Source organism: Triturus cristatus, chromosome 6 (genome assembly GCF_964204655.1).
Source record: "Triturus cristatus chromosome 6, aTriCri1.1, whole genome shotgun sequence".
Taxonomy (NCBI): domain Eukaryota; kingdom Metazoa; phylum Chordata; class Amphibia; order Caudata; family Salamandridae; genus Triturus; species Triturus cristatus.
Genome location: NC_140589.1, coordinates 1,633,512,363 through 1,633,530,026, shown reverse-complemented (window position 1 = coordinate 1,633,530,026; position 17,664 = coordinate 1,633,512,363). Strand labels below are relative to the sequence as shown.

The window sequence follows — 17,664 nt, the reverse complement described above, 5'->3', positions numbered from 1 at the left end:
ATCAAGTGCAAACATCATGTCGTTTAAAAGATCGCCAAAAAGTGTATGGGGAAAATGGGAGAAACTAGAACCCTTTTCATACGTTATACCGCAGACCCCTTTATTAGCATGCTGACATATGGGAGGATTAAAGTCCCCGCCCCAAATAACACAGTTCTCTTTGGATGAGCAAGATTGTGAGTTATGGGATTCACTGCTTACTCGTCTCAAAATTCCCTCAATCAGTTCTGGGGGAGCATTATTATAAAAATTCAGTAAGACTATACCTAATGCTTTACCTATGTTGAGGCTAATTACTTGATAATACTGGTCTGAGACATTTAAAACAATTTTTCCTATATCCAAATAATTTGAAATGTATGTGCAGAGACCATCTTTACCTCTACCATGTAATGATGGAACTGCTGGAATGTGGAGGGTTTTATATCCACTGATGTGGATGGGCTCTATCACCCAAGTTTCTTGGAAACTAAGAATGTCAAACTTGCACACAAAGTCAAACCACATCTTGTTTGTCACCTTTGATTGAAGTCCAGCCACGTTCCAGAACAAGAACTGACATTTATCTTTTCTCCCTGTACAAATTCTTTTCCCCCCCACTTTCATCTCGGACCGTTGGTATGTATCCTGATTGTGTGGTAGTGGAAATAGTGGAAACAGCCATGGTATTCGAATCTGTTTCAATGGGAGTCTCTGCGTCATAGTCATGGCGTCATCGGGTGGAGGAATATTTTCATTCCTGACTGGGGTCGTCAACAGTCGCGCTTTAGGAAGAACCTTCTCTGTACCAGATGTTTCAGACTGCATGGAAGCGGCCGTTTGTGGTCAATCCACTGTATCGAAATTGGCTAGTGCGTCGAAACGGTTATGAGTTGGGAGATTTGGCCAGTACCTATGGTGCATGGTTGGTATTTCCCGATTTATTGGGGCAATGTGAGATGTGGGCTGATAAAAGTAGCCTAATGGAACTACGTTGATGCCGTGCCTTAAGGTGGAATGGTTTCCAACTCTACTGAGAATCATATGTACTAAAAAGGGAGTTTTAAAGGTCAACACTATGCAGTCTCCTGGTGAGTTCTTACAACCGCTGCCCAACCAGCTCACTCTTCTGGCCATTTTGAATTCATCAAATAGCTTCTCCGTAAGAACAGTCCTGACCCCAAGCCAATGTAATGACTTGTTCCTTAAAATCTCCCACGATTCAACTGACCCTTTTTGTAATTTGGGGACGTTGATTAAAACCACTACATATGGAGTCGCAGCTGGTGGTAAGTCCAAACGTGTTATAAGATTCTCTGCCACAATTTCATTCTGGTTACTAGTGGCATTGTGGCCATTAATCACTAAGGGGTATTTGGGCATAGTTGGTACAATAGAAATAGTGGGTAGGGGTGCCATTGGAGTAACAGTGGGAATATATTGAGCGAAGCTGTGTGGGACAAGTGATGTTTCCTGAAGGCGGCCAGAAGCAGGGTGAGTGATCGGACACCTCTCGTTATTAGTATGATAATCCGGATTTCCCGTTTGGGCTGTTATCTCCTGGCCGGGCGGCTGAAGTTTACCCAGACATTTAGATAACGCTTCCTCCATTGATCCAATTTTGTGTGTTAGGCTACTTAGACTTTCCCTAAGGAAGGTGTCTAGTGCTTCCAATTTAGTTTTTAACTTTATCACCTCATTCTTTGTGCATATAATGGCGTTAACTATTGGTTTTTCCCTCCTTAACTAAGTTATGTGTCGATGAGTTAGGACCGGCATCGAATCAGCGTCGGGGAGAACTAACGGGACCTCCTCTGGCATCAATGGAGTCAGCATTGGTATCAAAGTCCTCTAGACCTGAAGGCGACCCAGCCAGAGGTACTCTTTGCTCCTTGGGGCACAAATGTTTGCCAGAGGGAGTTGTTCAAGATCCTATGAGCCAGAACTGGCTGCAGAGACCTTTTCAATCTAATGTGACACTCGTGTTGTACCGGAGCCAGCTGGGAGTCCAACTATGGGAGTGAGATCAAGACTTGTTACTCTGCCCCCACACCTGTTCATACAAATAGGAGTGGTGTGAGGGGCAGAATCCTGCTTCGATTTCATATACGTCTTTCGCAACTTACCAGAAGAAGACTGGCCTCTGGACAGCTACATTGACTCCAGGAACGGGATTGAGCTTTCAACGCAGATCGTGACTTGGAGTGGTCACAGCGAGGGGTCTTTCTTATGCTTGGCGATGTAATGCTTCACCTCACATTCCTTGATGGCCTTCGGGTTCATCGATGCACTGTCTCTAGAGGCCTTGGAGTCGTGACAACGCCAAGCACCAAAGGCATACCTGATGGGAATTTGTCACAGACATTTGTTCATGATAGCCCCTACAGAGTTTAAAACCTGTTTATAGGGAATGACACCTCTTGCACACTGAAGAAGAATTGAGGTATATTTCTCTCTGGAACACAAAGGATCTGCGCCTGGTGGAGTGGAAAGAAAGGAACGGACATCAGCGAGCATGGGTAGCTTCTATGTAGGTTTCAAACGTGACTTCCTGGGCGGAACCGCATCAGTGTGGAGCCGCATGGCACCACACGCCAGCATGCCAAGGTACTGCTGAAAAAGTTCCCGATCCAGTCTGATGCCAGAAGGATACTCAAAAAGTGACGGATCTGTGGCTAGAAGTCTTTATCAGTAAAATACATTTCAACACACAGGACTCCATGCAGAAATGGTGAAGTGGGGAAGGGCTGAAGGGGCTGAACTGCATAGAGAGGAGTTTAGGGGGCTCAGAAAAACACCTATCTCGTTGAGCTGGAATGCAATGCTGGAGGACTATGCTGCTATAGATATATTCTCCTGGTAGGGTGTACCGTTGTGGTGGTTTGAGGGGCTGGACCACTATTGTGCGCCACAGGGGCTCCTTACATTATCCATGGGTAGCCACCCTGTATGATTCACAAGACGGCGCAATGTGCCTAAGTCAGCTGTGGGACTGGAATGCGCATGAGTCCAGTTGTGGGCATGTGTACAGGCTACTATCGCTACTGGTGCCGGACATGCGGGGAGGGCAGGGTGGGGTACAGATTTTTCTTTATATTTTAGTTGGGTTATTGGCAATGTATTGTGCATTGATAGATTTGAGTACTCAGGGTAGGCTGTAGTTGGACACTGGATGAGGGACCAAAAGCTGGAAGCACTCGCACTGGTTTGCAATAGGAGATTCAATTGCAAAGGTTAAATTACTCACATGATGCTTCGACACTGTAACTGTGTATTCTACTATGCTGTCTGAGACTGTATGTCATTATGCCACGTATGATTATATCGTATCATGTTTTGTTGTTTATTTGAATGGTTGTGTAAAATCAATAAAAAACAGATTAAAAAAAAAAAACACACAGTACTCCAAAATGTAAAAAGCCCTTAATAAGAAAACAGTATACAACTAATTTTACCAAACATTTAGTGTGCAAATGAGTCAATTCACTAGCCATGTGGTCAAAAATCCAAAGTATCAGCAGCGATTCAGACACAATACTTATTATAATTATGGGGATTTGTGACGTACTTAGCTACCAAAAAATGTTTTCTAGCACTAGCCTCCTCAATGAACCAAGGATGAACAGTACTCACAGTACAAGTTTATGAGAAGGAAACAGCCAGGTTTTTATCTGCTTCAGAAAAACTGAGTGATTTACAGGCTCTCAGTGAATGTGGCAAATCATTCCAGAGCTTAGTGCCCAAGAAAGCAAATGCCCGGCCACCCTGGCGAGTCTTCCTAAACCTAGGAACCGTTTCCTGATCTTGATGGCTTAACTGGAGAGCGCAATTTGGAAGCTAGCCCGATACCAACAGTCTCAGATGTAGTATACTTGACCTAGATGACAAAGTATTGACAAGATCTTAAGTGTTTCTAATGGTAAAAGCCTAACAAGTATAATTTCTAAGTGCTATTTAAGAATCACTTCCCATTTACACATGCAACAATAAAAATGTACATCCCCAAATTTTGTGTTTATGGTAAATCAGAAGTTGATATTCAATTCAATGGTTTTATCCAAAATGAAGCTTAGCTTCATATTATTCAGCACGCTGCCATCGAAGCTTGTTGAGTTTCATTGAAATAATGAAGCTTTATAGATAAATTCAATGTACCTAATCTCTCTATATAATTAGCACAATAATCTCCCAAATATATAAACGTTTGATGAATTTGTCAACTCCTCTCATTAATACAAAAATAAGCTGAACGTGAACAAATGAGCACGCATCTGTTTAAAAACACTCAGGCAGTGTTTTAGTGCAGTTCCAGGAAACTAATTGAGTCACTATCTTTGAAGTTTTAGCAAACGTTCTCATGTATCTCCAAATAAAATTTACTGATTAAAAAAAAGACAAACGCGTGGGAGATTTGCCAACAAGATCATACACTCCCTTTCATTAACAAAACCTCATTGCTGCAAACACAGATTGTTCTTAATACAGGAGGAAAGCCACATGCAAATCATCATAATAAGTAGCACATCAGAAAATAAGTCAGAAATAAGTGAACAATTATCCTCCTGAACAGCTGTCAGAAGTGTGCAAAGACACAAAGTCATGAATATCTCAGTACATTCACAAGTACAAGTATTGTATATATGTTTCTCGTGAATATAATTGTTTCTAAACCTGTTTTAGCTCCAGTTTGCTTCCAGGTTAATCATGGATATGTCAACAAACGATGAACAATAGATGATAAAAAAAAGGACGATGTAATAAAAAAAGAATAGCGAATAACTCGCCATGTAAATAGTAGAGAACAAACAAACAGAATAAAAATACAATTCAAATAAACCTAACAAGACACATCCACAATCAGAAACAAATGTTGATCAAGATTTAAAATAGCTGCGACACATTCATCCTCAAACTAACACTGCCAAAATATTTTAGTCTTGTAGTTATGCGAGTTTGAAACAACCAAAAATTTTAAAATAATGTTACAATAGACTCTTGTGAACTCCAATTAACATACAGCAGGGTTCAAAATCCCAGTATACCAAACAAGTCTTTTTGGGTCAGCCTTTATCTACGGGGCTGGAGTACATGTCTCTGCTCGTTTTAAGGTCAACTAAGTATTCATTTGTAAGCCAATTCAAAAGAAGCCAACAAAATCAAAAGATAAGCTACAAAACATAATTCTTATTTTTGTACTCATCTACCATGTGGACTCATAGTATGAAGTTTCAGACGCAAAAATTATCCAATTTAGAAGATTTTACTAGCATAATCTCTTCATTGGGAGTGCAGGGATATAAATTCCAAAACTTAAAAGCACAAACAATGTTGCAATGTGTTTGAATTTAAAGAAATGACAGTCAAGTGCGGTCCTGAAATTTTTAGTTCAGTTATTGAACTTAGTACCACCACACTCCTTCGCTTAAATAACACCTAGTCAAAATGCAGTAGACACATACATTTAATACGTAATTTAGACAACGTTTGTATTATTGTGAGGATGTACAAATTCTTTACTTAAACTCACTTGTTAATTGCTGACAGGCAAGACATATAAATATCTCTGCACTTACCTTTTAAAACCAGCTATAAGACTGCCTCGAAAGGAAATCGCGTCCACAGGACACATACTTGGTGACGACACTGACAAAAAAAGTAAAATCCATTTAGGATTATATATCGTTTTATCAGCTTACTGTAATCTACCCCGTTCTAATATGGTAGGTTTCCTCCCTTTGCCCCACAAACGTGCCCTCTATCTCCATTACATTGTACAAGCACAACAGTGATACCCACCGGTTAACTGCTGAACCTGAGACTAACTAAATTATTTTGAATGGCATAAATACTTATGAAACATTTCCACTCTCTTGAAAGCAATAAGGTAGTCGCAGAACAAACCTCGAAGAATAATGAAATACATAAGCCTGGTTAACTATCAAACACTAAATGCCCTAATTCACAAAGGTTAACTTGGTTGTAAACATAGATATACAACCAAATCTACAAGTTTTACACCTGCCAGAAATTTGCAAAAAGATTTCTGGCCGACAAACCCATTTACATATGTCAAGATTTTTGTCGTGTGTAGAGTTCTCTTCACCCATACATCGCACTCAGGGGGTGGGAAATTTGGTGTACCAAGCAAAGGTAAAGTCTGGATGTTTGTGAACACCCATTCACATACTTCGCTCATTCCCCTTTTAACCCTGCAAACAACAGGATTTTTACTCTAAGCACGGATGATGTAAATCTTTTTCCAGAGAGGGAAGGTGTATAGATCACCACAAGAGTGGGTGAGGGTGGAGGAGAATGGCTTTCTACACAAACATTTTCCCCACTGAGAGTTCCAAACTATAGAGGACTCCACATAGTAAGAATAGGATCCCAATGGGAATGTCACAAGGTCGTCCCAGAAAAATGAGTGGAACCTGTGTATGGCACAGCACTACAGTCATGCTTCTGTGAACATGAGTGTATTACAGAAAGTCTGAAAATTACGTCTTGTAGGAGGTGGAGATGCTTGTAATTTTCTAGCTTTCTTTGCGAGTCGAGCACTATGTTCTTTTAACTAAACAGTATCAGTGTCTTTAACTCTGAAATTGCAGGTGTTCCCCTGATTATCATCTCACAACAATCAAGGAAAATGTGATCCTTGTCACTACCCTTCCAACCACTAAGCGCAGTTTTATGGTGAGGTCTTATGTATGCATGTCTGCACATGGTATTTCTATAGCGCAAACCTAGCTAAAAGGTAGCTGATTGATGTACAGTGTCAAAGACGAGAATAAAGTCAACAAGTGATAGGAGGCAGCTGGGTTGTGGACAGTTAATGCATTAGGATTGTAAAGCGAATAACAAGTGTGCCAAAGTGTATGGTATTTAGTGGCCAATTGGTTATGTAGAATTGTTTTAATATATTTATTTCCTTTGCATTTTTCTCACAATTGTATCAGTAAAAACAGTGAGGTTTGCAAAAAAATCTGAGTTATGTCGTCTATAAAAGCAGACAGCAGGAATCTGCAAAGCCCTTATTCTGCACTGTACATTTGAGCTACTGTAGTGTTTTAAAGGACGTAATCTGCTTTAGGAGGCATTCTACAAATGTCTTGTAATCATTCTACGAACATAACTGCAGTAGACAAAAGAAAATGCATTCCTTACATGAAATTATGCATTTGTTTATTCTGCTCTTACCACAACAAAATGGAGACAAATTATTTTTTTGTTTAAACAAAATAAAAATACCAAAACAAGCAGAATTAATCTCGTGTGCTCAGCTGCGACGGCTGATTTGCAACCTAGTTTCCCTAGCAACAAACAGGTCTGCAGAAATCAAAAGAGGTTAACAGTGAAGTGAAATGAAACAGAATGGCCTATGAGGTAGGAGGGATGTCTTGTGCCCAAATTCTTCACCTAATGTTTCATAGCAGGCTTACAGTCTATACATTATAAGTGAGGACTTGCATAATCAATACCGAACAGCTTGCTAAACATGCAGAGGCTTCCTTCACTGTCTTCGTATGCCTACTTTCAACCCAGGACAGAAAATACATTTCCAAAGATGTGTTTTAAAAGAGACAATGATAAATTGCTCATTTGATAGGGAAATGGCGCCCAGGCTCCAAACCTTCTACTAGGGCCATACAAATGGTAGAAAGAAATCATGCAGATGTCAATAATAAAACGAACAAATATATGACCAGGTTTAATTTATTGCTTAAGTATGGACAACATGTAGTGGTACTATAGACATTGTTGAAAAGATGAACAATGAAAAAGTTTTATTTTTGGCCTTTTTTGTGTAATGTCTATCTTGGATTAAATCACTGAATAATCCTTGGGCATACTGAATAAATGATTCCAGCACATTAAGGCCACCTTCCGGCCCCCTCACATGGAAAGGATATGTCTGTGAGGTTTTAATATACTAAAAGAGTTCCTAGAGATGTAGGTAAAGATCCAAGAGACAATGCAGAGATTTTGAGAATCTTTAAGTATTAGTCTAAGAACAGCAGAGGAGTCCTCAACTGTAATTAGCAGAATCTGATTAAACATAATATATTCCAGTAGTCGAATGGGTGCTTTACTGGCGTACATGAAGTTTGAATTAGACCTTGAAGCATTTAAATGTTAACTCCGATAAAATGGCCAGTGTATAAAAAAAACTACAAGTCTTGCTTTGTGGTATCTTGGGAGCGGGAATGAGGTGTGCTTGTTTTCTTACCAGTCAATTTGTTGTAGCATTGATGCCCATGGCCTCTGCCTTGAGAGTAGCCTTGGTTATAATTAGACCAGCTGTAGGAAAAATACAGCCGATCCTGTCTGCTGTACTGATTGTAACCAAAACGGTCAGCGTGGGGACACCGGGAGCCATGGAAAGATGCGATAAGAGGGCATCTGTTTTGCAGGGTCCCTAGCAAGTGTGTCCTATTAGAAGTAGTCTTCATACATTTGCAAGGTATTGTTCTCAAGTTAATTCCAAATGTGTTGATCTCATCAAAGTGCATATCAAGTGCTTTAGCATGCATCATGGGGCGGATAGAGTTGAACCTGAGCCAAGTCGGTCTTTTGAGCATTGCTAGTTCTGCAATTTGCTGGAAACTAATGTTAGAGACAGCCATTGCTTTGTCAATGAATGTAGTTGAGGCATTAAAGTGGCTTCTGCAATAAGTAGCTCATGAGCTACTGATAGCTCTCCAGCTACCTGCAAGTAGTTCTCCTGTGTACCGCTCACCCTACAAAATTAGAAACTCCTTTGGCTCAAATAATATTTGTGTAAAAGTGTGTATTTGAGCCAAAAGGAATATGCTACTTACCAGTATGCATCTGTTCTTGGCATGTAGAGCTGCAGAGTTGTACACTTAGCATAGATCGCCATCTGGTGTTGGGCCCGGATGTTTGCAGTTTGTTTTTGTTCTTTGGACAGTCTTTGGAAGTCACGAGTTCGGTGACTCCTCCTTCGGTCCGTACTGCGCATGGGCTTCGGCTCCATCCTCAGATTGTTTTTCGCCAACAGGGAAATGATGGAGCGTAGTAATAACAGTGAGAAACCCATGTGTGTTGTATCTAAATAAGATGGACTGGAACGGATACAGGTAGCCGGGGAGGCGGGTGGGCGTGTACAACTCTGCAGCTCTACATGCCAAGAACAGATGCATACTGGTAAGTAGCATATTCCGTTCGAGGCATATGAGCTGCAGATTGTACACTTAGCATAGATTATATAGCAGTACCCAACCCTAGCGGCGACCACCGGTATCCGTTGCAGCGGTTTGAAAAAGTGTCTTTAGTACAGCCTGGCCCACACTAGCTTGTTGCTTGGAATGCACGTCTACACAGTAATGTTTTGTGAAGGTGTGCGGTGTTGACCATGTGGCTGCTTTGCAGATGTCATCTAAGGGTATGTTCCCTAGAAAAGCCATAGAAGCCCCTAACTTTCTAGTAGAGTGGGCTTTAGGTGGAACAGATAATGTTCTTTTTGCCTTTTGATAGCAAATTTGTATGCACTTTACAATCCACCTAGCTATCCCTGATTTAGAGATGGGGTTGCCTTTATGTGGTGGAGAGAAGGAAACGAACAATTGTTTAGTCTTCCTGAAAGGTTGCGTTCTTTGTATGTAGTACAGCAAAGCCCTCTTAACATAAAGTGTGTGTAAAGCCCTTTCTGCAACAGATTGAGGTTGCGAGAAGAAGACAGGTAATTCCACCGATTGATTGAGATGGAAGGGGGAAATGACCTTGGGCAGAAACTTCGGATTTGTACGACGTATGACCTTGCTGTGATGTATTTGTAGGAAGGGTTCCTGTATAGTGAACGCTTGTATTTCACCAACCCTTCTAAGGGAAGTGATAGCTACGAGAAAAGCTGTTTTCCAGGTGAGGAACTGTAGCTCACATTTATGCATTGGTTCGAAGAGTGGACCCATTAGCCGTGTAAGAACTACATTTAGATTCCATACAGGGGAAGGTGGTGCCCTGGGAGGAATTACTCGTTTAAGGCCTTCCATAAAGGCTTTAATAGCGGGCACTCTGAACAGTGATAAATGCTGTCTGTTTTGTAGATAAGCAGCGATCGCTGCTAGGTGTAGGCGTATGGATGAATATGCCAGGTTACACCTGTGAAGATGGAGCAGATAGCATATGATGTGCTGTATGGATGCATCTAAAGGGTTGATTGTATTGTTACGGCAGTAAATTACAAATCTTTTCCACTTTGCGGCATAGCATGCTCTAGTGGTAGGACGTCTGGCTTCCATGATGATGTTCATGCAATCAGGGGGAAGGTTAAGGTATCCAAATTCTAAGATTTCAGGAGCCAGATCGCAAGGTTGAGCTGAGCTGGGTCCGGGTGCCTGATTTCTCCATGGTTCTGGGTTAGGAGGCATGGGGACAGGTGCAGTTTTTGATGTGGTACCACCGATAGCTGTAGTAGTGTGGTGTACCACGGCTGCCTGGCCCATGTTGGGGCTACCAGAATGAGTGTGAGGGAGTGCTGCTGTAGCTTCCTTACCACTAATGGAATTAGCGGGAGAGGTGGAAAGGCGTATGCAAATCTGCCTGACCAGTTCATCCATATCGCATTGCCCTTGGACAATGGGTGTGGGTATCTGGCGGCGAAGCTTGGGCATTTTTTGTTTTCGTGGGTGGCGAAGAGGTCTATGTGAGGATGCCCCCACTGTTGGAAGAATGGGTGAAGAACTTGTGGATGCAGTTGCCATTCGTTTGTCTGCTGAGCAGATCTGCCACGGTGTTTTGTACGCCTGGAACGTGCTGTGCCAGGAGAAAGATGTTTTGGGGAATTGCCCATCTCCATATGCTCTGGGCTAAGCGGGAGAGCTGGGGGGAGTGTGTCCCTCCCTGTTTTTGGATATAATACATTGCAGTCATGTTGTCTGTGCGACTGAGGACTGCTTTGCCCGAAATCTGTTTTTGAAAGGATTTTAGGGCTAGAAAGATCGCCAAGAGCTCCAGATGGTTGATGTGGAGCGATTTTTGCTGTGGCGTCCATAGACCTTGCATTGTGAGGTGTAAGATGTGCGCTCCCCAGCCGGAGAGCGATGCGTCCGCTGTTAGAATCACCTGAGGAACCGGGTCCAAGAACGGCCGCCCTTTGGAAAGGTTTGTGGTGTTCCACCACTGCAGAGAGTGATGGGTGCGGCCGTCCACCAACACCAGATCCGTCAGCTGACCTTGGGCCTGGTTCCACTGTTGTGCTAGGCACTCTTGAAGTGGACGCATGTGGAGTCTTGCATGGGGCACTATGAAAATGCAGGACGCCATCATTCCTATGAGCTTCATAAACACTCTTGCTGGAAGAGAGTGTTGAGGAAGGAATGTTTTGCGCAAGGCTTGTATGCTTGCGATTCTGGCTGAATTTGGATAGGCAATACCTTTGGAGGTGTCTATAGTTGCCCCGAGATATTGCTTTGTGTGAGATGGTAAGAGGTGGGACTTTTGGTAGTTCACCGTGAAGCCTAGCCGGTGGAGTAGTTGAATGGTGCTGTTGGTATGTTGCACACATTGATTGTAGGACGCGGCTTTTATTAGCCAGTCGTCTAGATAAGGGAAGACGTGAATTTGTTGACGCCTGAGGTGTGCTGCTACAACTGCTAGGCATTTGGTAAACACCCGTGGTGCGGTGGTGACCCCGAAGGGGAGAACCGTGAATTAGTAATGCTGACCGTCCACCACGAACCTGAGGTACTTCCTGTGAGAAGGGTGTATTGGAATGTGAAAGTATGCGTCCTTGAAATCCAAGGTAGTGAGAAAGTCTCCCTGACAGAGGAGCGGGAGGACTTGTTGTAGGGTAACCATGTGGAAATGGTCTGAATGTATGTACGCATTTAGAGGCCGGAGGTCCAGAATGGGTCTCAGGGTCCCGTCTTTCTTTGGTATAAGGAAATACAGGGAGTAGACCCCTAGATTTTGCTGATGGACGGGGACCTGCTCTATAGCGTGTTTTTGGAGGAGGGAGAGCACCTCCTGTTTGAGCAGTGTGGAATGTTCTTGAGACATTGGACGGTGTCGTGGTGGGATATTGGGTGGGGTAGATGTTAGCTCGAGACAGTACCCTGACCGAATAATTTGGTTCACCCATTTGTCCGATGTTATGGATTCCCATGCGTGGATAAATTGTTGTAGTCTGCCCCCGACCGGAGTGGGATGGTCTGGGGGGAGGGAAGGGAAGTCATTGTGCGGGCGGGGTTGCGGAACGGGTGGTGTTAGTTTTGCCTCTGCCCTTATTGTTGTTGCCTCTGTAACCACCCCTTTGGTTGCCCTTTGAAAAGGTATTTTGAGGAGGGGACTTGTAGGAGGTAGAGGCGCTATCGGTGGAGAAGCCTCTGCCTGTGCCACGAAAGGATGAGCGTCGAAAGGAACGTTTAGGGGCCTGTGTTTGGAGTGCCCCCATAGACTTTGCTGTGTCTGTGTCCTTTTTCATCTTTTCCAACGCTTCGTCCACCTTTGGCCCAAAGAGAGTTTGTTGGTCAAAAGGGTGATTTAGTATGGACGCCTGGACTTCAGGCTTGAACCCTGAGATCCTGAGCCAGGCATGACGACGAAGCAGGACACTGGTATTTATGGCTCTAGAAGCAGTGTCGGCTGCATCGAGGGCACACTTAATGGAGGTGTTTGTAATTAGTTTACCCTCCTGTATCAGGTCATGAGCCTTGCGCTTGTGTTTTTCGGGGAGGTGCTGCATAAGAGCCTCAAGTTCGTCGTAGTGTGCTCTGTCATAGCGCGCAAGTAGTGCTTGTGTATTTGCAATGCGCCACATGTTTGCAGATTGGGAGGCGGTGCGTTTGCCAGACGCGTCTAAAAGTTTCGATTCCTTGTCTGGCGGTGGGGCTTCTCCTGAGGACTGGGAGTTAGCCCGCTTTCTAGCTGTGGAGACAACTAGGGAATCTAAGGGAGCAAGGCCCTTAATGTATGCAGGGTCTGTGGGTGCCGCCTTGTACTTTTTTTCTATTCTAGGGTTCAGTACCCTGGCCCTGACAGGGTCTTTGAACACCTCTGCAGCATGCTTGGTGACACCTTTAAGCATGGGCAAAATAGACGTGGATTTGTCCTGAATGTCAAAAGTGTCCAGTAGGAAGTCGTCTTCCACTGGTTCGCTGTGCATGTCCACCCCATGGTAGTGTGCTGCTCTCTGCACTAAGTGGTGAAACCCTAAGGAGTCCTCTGGAGGAGACGGCCTGGATGGGTATAGGTCGTCCTGAGGCATATCAGGTATGTCAGGGTTGTGGCAGTCTTCCCATGGGTCTGGGGTCCCCGGTGGAGTGGGGTCCATTGGGGCGTCCGCCGGGTCATAATCTGGATCCCCGTCATCCGGATCTGGGGACGGGGTCGGGGAGTGATGAGGTAAGGGTGGCAGAGACCTGGGAGGGGCAGGGGGTGGAGGAGGTGGAGGAGGCAGAGGAGGAGGTAAGTGGGGAGGGCACTCTGAGGGGAGAAGTAGCAGAGTCCTTCCGCTTGGGTGGTGGAGGAGGAGCCGGAGTGTCAAGGCGTCTTTTCTTGATAATTAAAGTCAATAGCCCAGTCTTTGGATCTTTAAATAGAGTCTTTTGCAAAGGGTCTGGTGTAAACAGATCCAGTGGCGCCAAATCGTCCGCTGGCGCAGATGGTTTCGATGGTTTCTGTGCGCCATGCTTTTTTGGAGCCTCCGGTTTTTTCGGCGTCGAAGGAGTTTTCGGCGCCGGAGCGTCGGTGCCGACAGATTTGTGTTTGTGTTTGGTCGGCACCGAGAGTCCAGGCTTCGGCACCGGTGGCTTCGGAGTCGAGCTGGGTATCACTTTCTTCGGTGCCGGATGGTGTTTTTCGGCACCAGGCGTCAGCTGGCTCGAGCCCGAGCTGCCGTGAGACTTCTGAGGCTTCGACACCGGGCCCGAAGGTGGGGTGATAGAAGCTGTGTGCTTGGTTTTGCCCAGGCCTGCAGGCGAGGGTGTAACCGGAGTCTCTTTGGTTTTGGGCGTGGGAGTGGGAGGGGGTACAGTACTCACGACCCGCTGCGCCGGTGTGATGTCCTCCACGTCGGAGTCGTCGGCCTCGGAAGCGCTGACGACGTCGTCCTCCTGCTCGGTGTGTAGTTGCCCCGAAGCTTCGGCGTCGTCTCCGAAGATGTCCGGTGGAGCCGCGGTCGAGGAGTGCGCCATGGTGCGTCGAGCTCTTCGATCCCGGATGGTCTTTTTAGATCGAAAAGTCTTACAGGCGGGGCAGTCTCTAGCCTCGTGTTCTGGAGAGAGGCAAAGGTTACACACCTGATGGAGGTCGGTGTTGGGAAATTAGACCCACATTTTGGGCACTTTTTGAACGGAGTCCTTTCCATCGGCCGTGACCGGAGTCGAGGAGGGCCCGAAGGCCGGTGCCGATGTACGGGATGGAGAAAAGTGCCGCTTCGAGAGATGAAGATTGGATGAAGAAAACTCGAAGAACGAGGATTTTCCGTCGAGGCTGGAACCGTAGAAGTTTGAAGCCGGAGCACGAAGTATCACATCCGAGCCCGATGGCGGAAAAAAACAATCTGAGGATGGAGCCGAAGCCCATGCGCAGTACGGACCGAAGGAGGAGTCACCGAACTCGTGACTTCCAAAGACTGTCCAAAGAACAAAAACAAACTGCAAACATCCGGGCCCAACACCAGATGGCGATCTATGCTAAGTGTACAATCTGCAGCTCATATGCCTCGAACATGTGTATTTTCAGAACTCATAAGCTGCTGTTTGAAGAAAATTAGTTGACTTTTTAAACAAATTTTTAAAGCGGATATATGAAAAATGAATCATGTGGCATTGAGGAGACATGATTACCTTGGTGCTACAAACATGGCACCTACGGCTATTCTGTAATACCTATCTAAAGACATTCCAATGTGACAAAACCATTTTAACATTACCACTCCACACCCTGCCTGGTGCACAGAGGTGTTCATTGTTGGTAATGTTGCATAGGATTGGCCGCTAATGTAATCTTGGCTAATGTGGATACAATAATATCAGTAGCTTGGGATGATTCCCATTAAACATAGGGGGTTTGAGTCCCTGTGTAAGACACTTCCTTCACAATGACCCTAGCTTCCTCGCTTCGATCTTCAGTCATCAGGTCAAGAAGTGAAACTGTTGTGCCACAATTGGGGTCATGTATATTTGCCACCTTTAGGGGAGCTACCATCATCCAACCAACACTGTGGCCGAGTTATCAATACATCTTCGATTGCCATCTGGTTGAAGGGGGAGCGGAACACATGAGCAGGTTCTTTGAGCATCTCTGAGCCGCTGCTGCAGAGATCAAATTTAGATTCAAGTGGCTAGTTAGGCATGTTAATGCTGCTTTAGGTGCCCTGGTTTGCCTTTTTGAGGAGCGGCATCACTGCTTGAACCAGGGCTGGCACTAGGCATGAGCTTCAGCCCTTAACTAGGCATGATCTAGGATAGGGAAGAAGTTCATACTTCTCCTGGACTGTTCTTTGAAATCATAAATGAAACATTGCTGCTCCCCTAAATACATTTCGTTGCCAATTGTTTTTGCAAGGACTGAAACCAAGCTTTGTCAACCAGGATATATTCTAGCTTTTCAGGAATGTTCAAATCCCTGTACTCCTTTTTGTACTGGACATCACTGTCATCCTTTTCTTCTTCCTCAAACTTCCTACTTTTGATCAGGGTCCATGTCGTGTTTGCTCTCAAGGTACTCTTCATTCTCATTATCTCTCAGCATTGGGGCTCAGAGATGGAGTCAATGGGTGTGGTGGAGGTGGCATCTGTGGCACAAGAATCTATAGCTGAAGTATAAGGGAAACATTGGGCTGCTGAAATACTTTGAGGTCTCCATGTTGGGTAATGATGTTTCAGCTAAGGTACCAGCCTTTGAAAAGCTTCCATCTTGTGCTATAGTGTGATCATAAAAGAAACTGGAAAGTGAATCACAGAGGGTTCACAAAGTGGATGTCTGGGCTCATATGAACACCAATTACCTGCATATGATTGGAGGTATCAGCAAACATATTGCTCATAACCTTGCACTGGGCCTCGTCATAATACCTTTCTTCATATTGCTCAATATAGCATGCATCCAAAACTTCATGGCTAAAGGCCACATACGATGCTTGCTCTTGGAAGCTGACGGTACACTCTACATAGAGTGTGGAGTGCAGCCCAGGGATGTGGAATTCCTATAGCCCGACGCCCAGGACATATTGTTTGGGGTCAAGAGCAACAAGTTTTAATGTGTATTTTGTCCTTGGGACAAGTAGGCCCAACCCCCTACAGCACAAACCCTTTGGCTGCCAGTTTACAGTAACACATTATGGATCAGAGAAGGGCATTGTCTTCAGCCAAAGGAATATTTGTGTCCATGTGTTAACGCTGTTCAAACTTGTATTTATGGTTCATTAATGCAAAGCATTTATTATTAGGGTGAGCGTTCTCACTCTAAGTAAATGTTGTTAGCTTGGACTGCACTACTAACAGTGGTTCCACCATAAAAATATGCGCACACGTTTTCAATGTTTCGCAATATGAGGCTACTCTCTGATTAGATTCAAGTATTTCCAGAAGCTTCAAAGCAAGATTTAGGAGTCTTTGCTTTCAAAATAAAATGTTCACAAAAAAACTTTTAGCTAAACTACTGTAAAGTTTTAGGTACCATTTCTTTGCAGCATCATTTGGTAAAAAGTGTTGATGTATGCTAGTTTTCCAACGATATTTATAATGGAAAATCAGTGTAACTAGTTTCAATAAGCTTATAAGAAACAAAAATAAACAAGCATTGGCAAAGCAGGCAGGTCTAAAATTGGTAGTCAGCCTTTTGGTTTAGTCAACGTGTGCCTTGTTTCGGGATGGATTTTGTAAAACTTTATTGGTGTGGGAGTTCACACAGTAGTCCTTGGCACTGAGCAAATCTAGTTTATGTGTCACTCTTAGTGAAACCAGCCGATACACAGAGAGAGAGAGAGAGACAGAATTTTAATAAACACAAAAGGTCATGGTTAACGCCAGACCTAATTAGGGACCCAATTATTAAAGAAAGCTTCAGAAGTGCACCCATGGTATATGTCGTTGCATTAAGTGCAGAAATACAACTTTTGTGAATTCACAAGAATTTACAAAAGAAGGCCAAGAAACGGCACTCCTAGAAAATATGTATTTTAGCATGAGCAAATATTCATGTGTCAATTTGCTCATGCGAAAGTGAATGTTTGCAAGTTCACTTTCTCGCCAACCACTTTTTTCCCAACCCAGGAAGAGGTTTCACATCTGCCATTGTCAGGAGTAAAGTTCCAACCTTTCTCAGTATGGGAAACGATTAGAGAAGAGTTGGTGAAAACCCTTAAAACATACAAGTATGTAGGTTTGCACAGACTCAAAAGGGCATGCCAACCGTGGAACTATTGCTAGCCGGTACCTTCAGCCCCAGTATGTAGACTCGCGAAACGTGTCAACATAAGGGACTGGCTAGTATTCATACCCTACAATGGTATGAGCCCTGGCATAATCAGAGAGGCTATATCAGAGCTCTTATATAATGACATTGCTACCATAATTTGTCGCCGCATTACATGGCACAAAAGAGACAAGTGGATTTTGTTACAGGACAAGTAGATTTATAAACCAACCTGCCCCATGGACAAGTAGATATATCATTAAATTCCACACCCCTGGCAGCCCACAAGTTCCATCATCGAATCCA

At 44.1% G+C, this 17,664-nt stretch overlaps 1 protein-coding gene across 1 annotated transcript in view; it reads right to left on the bottom strand.

Moving 5' to 3' along the window:
- Positions 1-17,664, bottom strand: part of LRPPRC (leucine rich pentatricopeptide repeat containing) — a 665,201-nt gene that overhangs the window by 383,425 nt on the left and 264,112 nt on the right. Inside the window, exon 14 of the mRNA XM_085612780.1 lies at positions 5,553-5,622. Within this exon, the coding sequence (XP_085468906.1) occupies positions 5,553-5,622 (70 nt within the window). The remainder of the gene's footprint in view (positions 1-5,552; positions 5,623-17,664) is intronic.